General features: G+C 38.6%; 1 protein-coding gene across 1 annotated transcript in view; it reads right to left on the bottom strand.

Annotated features, from left to right (window-relative positions):
- The window catches only part of rab3gap1 (RAB3 GTPase activating protein subunit 1), a gene marked incomplete at its 3' end in the record, with an annotated part of 71,469 nt that overhangs the window by 18,243 nt on the left and 51,282 nt on the right, over window positions 1-1,944 (bottom strand). Inside the window, 2 exon segments of the mRNA XM_014010446.1 lie at window positions 462-631; window positions 1,149-1,253. Of these exon segments, the coding sequence (XP_013865900.1) occupies window positions 462-631; window positions 1,149-1,253 (275 nt within the window).

Genomic DNA, 1,944 nt, shown 5'->3' on the forward strand with positions numbered 1-1,944 from the left:
CTTTTAAATGAAACCAGAGAGCGTTGACAGAGAGGAGAAGGTAGAAACGACTATATTTATATTTTTTATCTATATTTTCAGTTACAGGTTGAGTCATTTCCACCTTCTCCTCTCTGTCAACGCTCTCTGGTTTCATTTAAAAGAGTCGATCATCAGATATTGTCCAAGATTAACCTTCAGGGTGGATATAGCTTGCTAGCAGCCTCGCACCGAGGACCTATCCACGTCATCATTTACCCAGAATGCTTTGTGTGTAAATAAATTGGCCCCGTCCGTGTAATATATTTTTAAACTTTTTGTTTAAAAATTATAAAAACTAAATATCCTACAGTATTTTTACAGTCTTTATTTTACAGCTGAAATAAATGTTTATCAAATAAAGTCTAATGTTACAACTAATCGTGGATCACTTTAAACTGTTTGTATGAAGCTGTGCAGATAAAGAGTTTAATACCGACCCGTAGATCAGATAGTTGTTTTCCCAACGATAACGCAACTCCAGAACAAACTCCTGCCAGAGGTGAGCAACAGCTGGCAAACCACCGTAGCTGTAGTTGACCATGCACAGACATAACGCCAAGCGGTGAGTCAGACTGTCAGTGGGTGCTGCCTTCAGCTGAAGGAACAGGTTCTGAAGGAAAAGAAGCCCAAACAGATACTAATCAACTCCAAACACTAAATACCAACAACCAAGAAGAAACCAAGAGAAGATGGCCACAAGAACATCATTCTTGGAATTTACCAACATGTAGAAAATATTAAAAATGCAGAAACCCAAGGAGTTTATTTATATACCATGTTTGTATGTTTTAATGCAGCTCAGGTAGGTCTACAGGTGAATGTTTCTGTAGCGTACAGGAAGTGTTTATCTGTGATGAAGACAGTTTTTAACATTACATGTAACAAAACTCAAAATAAAAACCCACACAGTTTCCCTCTTTTTTTAAGGACTGATTGGTTGAGAGGTGGTGTGTTGACATGAAACCATCAATCAGCATCTGCAGTAGCTGACCTGGGTAAGAACTGAACCAGCAGTTTAAAGGTACAGGTGTGAATACTCAGAGCTGTCCATCTGTGATTGGCTCAGCCAGGACAGGCGTTAGTGTCATGTATGAGTGGAGTGTTCGTGCTCAGGTGACCAAACGTACGTCATCAGGAACTTTCTCCGACTCTGTCGTCTTCAAAGGGCTTGAGTGTGCAGTTTTAGGTTTATTGTCTGAGGATTTCTCCACAGCAGCATCTGGGAAGAGGTACTGAGGAAAGAAAAAACATGTTTTAAACATTCAAGTTCAAATTCCAGTGTACTTTATTGTCAAAAATCTATGTAACAGGGTTAACACAGAAGTTGAAATTGTGTTTCACCAGTCTCCAATGTGCAGTTCAGCTAACATATAAACATAAATTTTTACCCGCTGTATTTCTACAGACAACATGAACAGAAAGATTAAAAACGATAAATTCTAGACCCATCATAAGAACACTGCATGGCAATGTTAAAGGGATCCATGATTAGTTGTAACATTAGACTTTATTTAAAAGACATATTTTAACTGTAAAATAAAGACTGTAAAAATACAGTAGGCTGTTCAGTTTTTATCATTTTTAAACTAAAATTTAAAAATATATTACACGGATGGGGCCATTTTATTTACACGCAAAGCATTCTGGGTAAGTGATGACATGGATAGGTTCTCGGTGCGAGGCTGCTAGCGAGCTATATCCACCCTAAAGGTTAATCTTGGACAATATCTGACAATCGACTCTTTTAAATGAAACCAGAGAGCGTTGACAGAGAGGAGAAAGTAGAAATGACTCAGCCTGGAACTGAAAATATGGATGGAGGACAACAGAGCTGCTTCATGGAAGAAGAACCCCAGCTTAGCCTGTTAGCTTTAGCATTAGCCCTGACTCTATATCCTTATATGTCTTAGCTCAGTGCTAGCG

The sequence above is a fragment of the Austrofundulus limnaeus genome, unplaced genomic scaffold (genome assembly GCF_001266775.1).
Source record: "Austrofundulus limnaeus strain Quisiro unplaced genomic scaffold, Austrofundulus_limnaeus-1.0 Scaffold69, whole genome shotgun sequence".
Taxonomy (NCBI): Eukaryota; Metazoa; Chordata; class Actinopteri; order Cyprinodontiformes; family Rivulidae; genus Austrofundulus; species Austrofundulus limnaeus.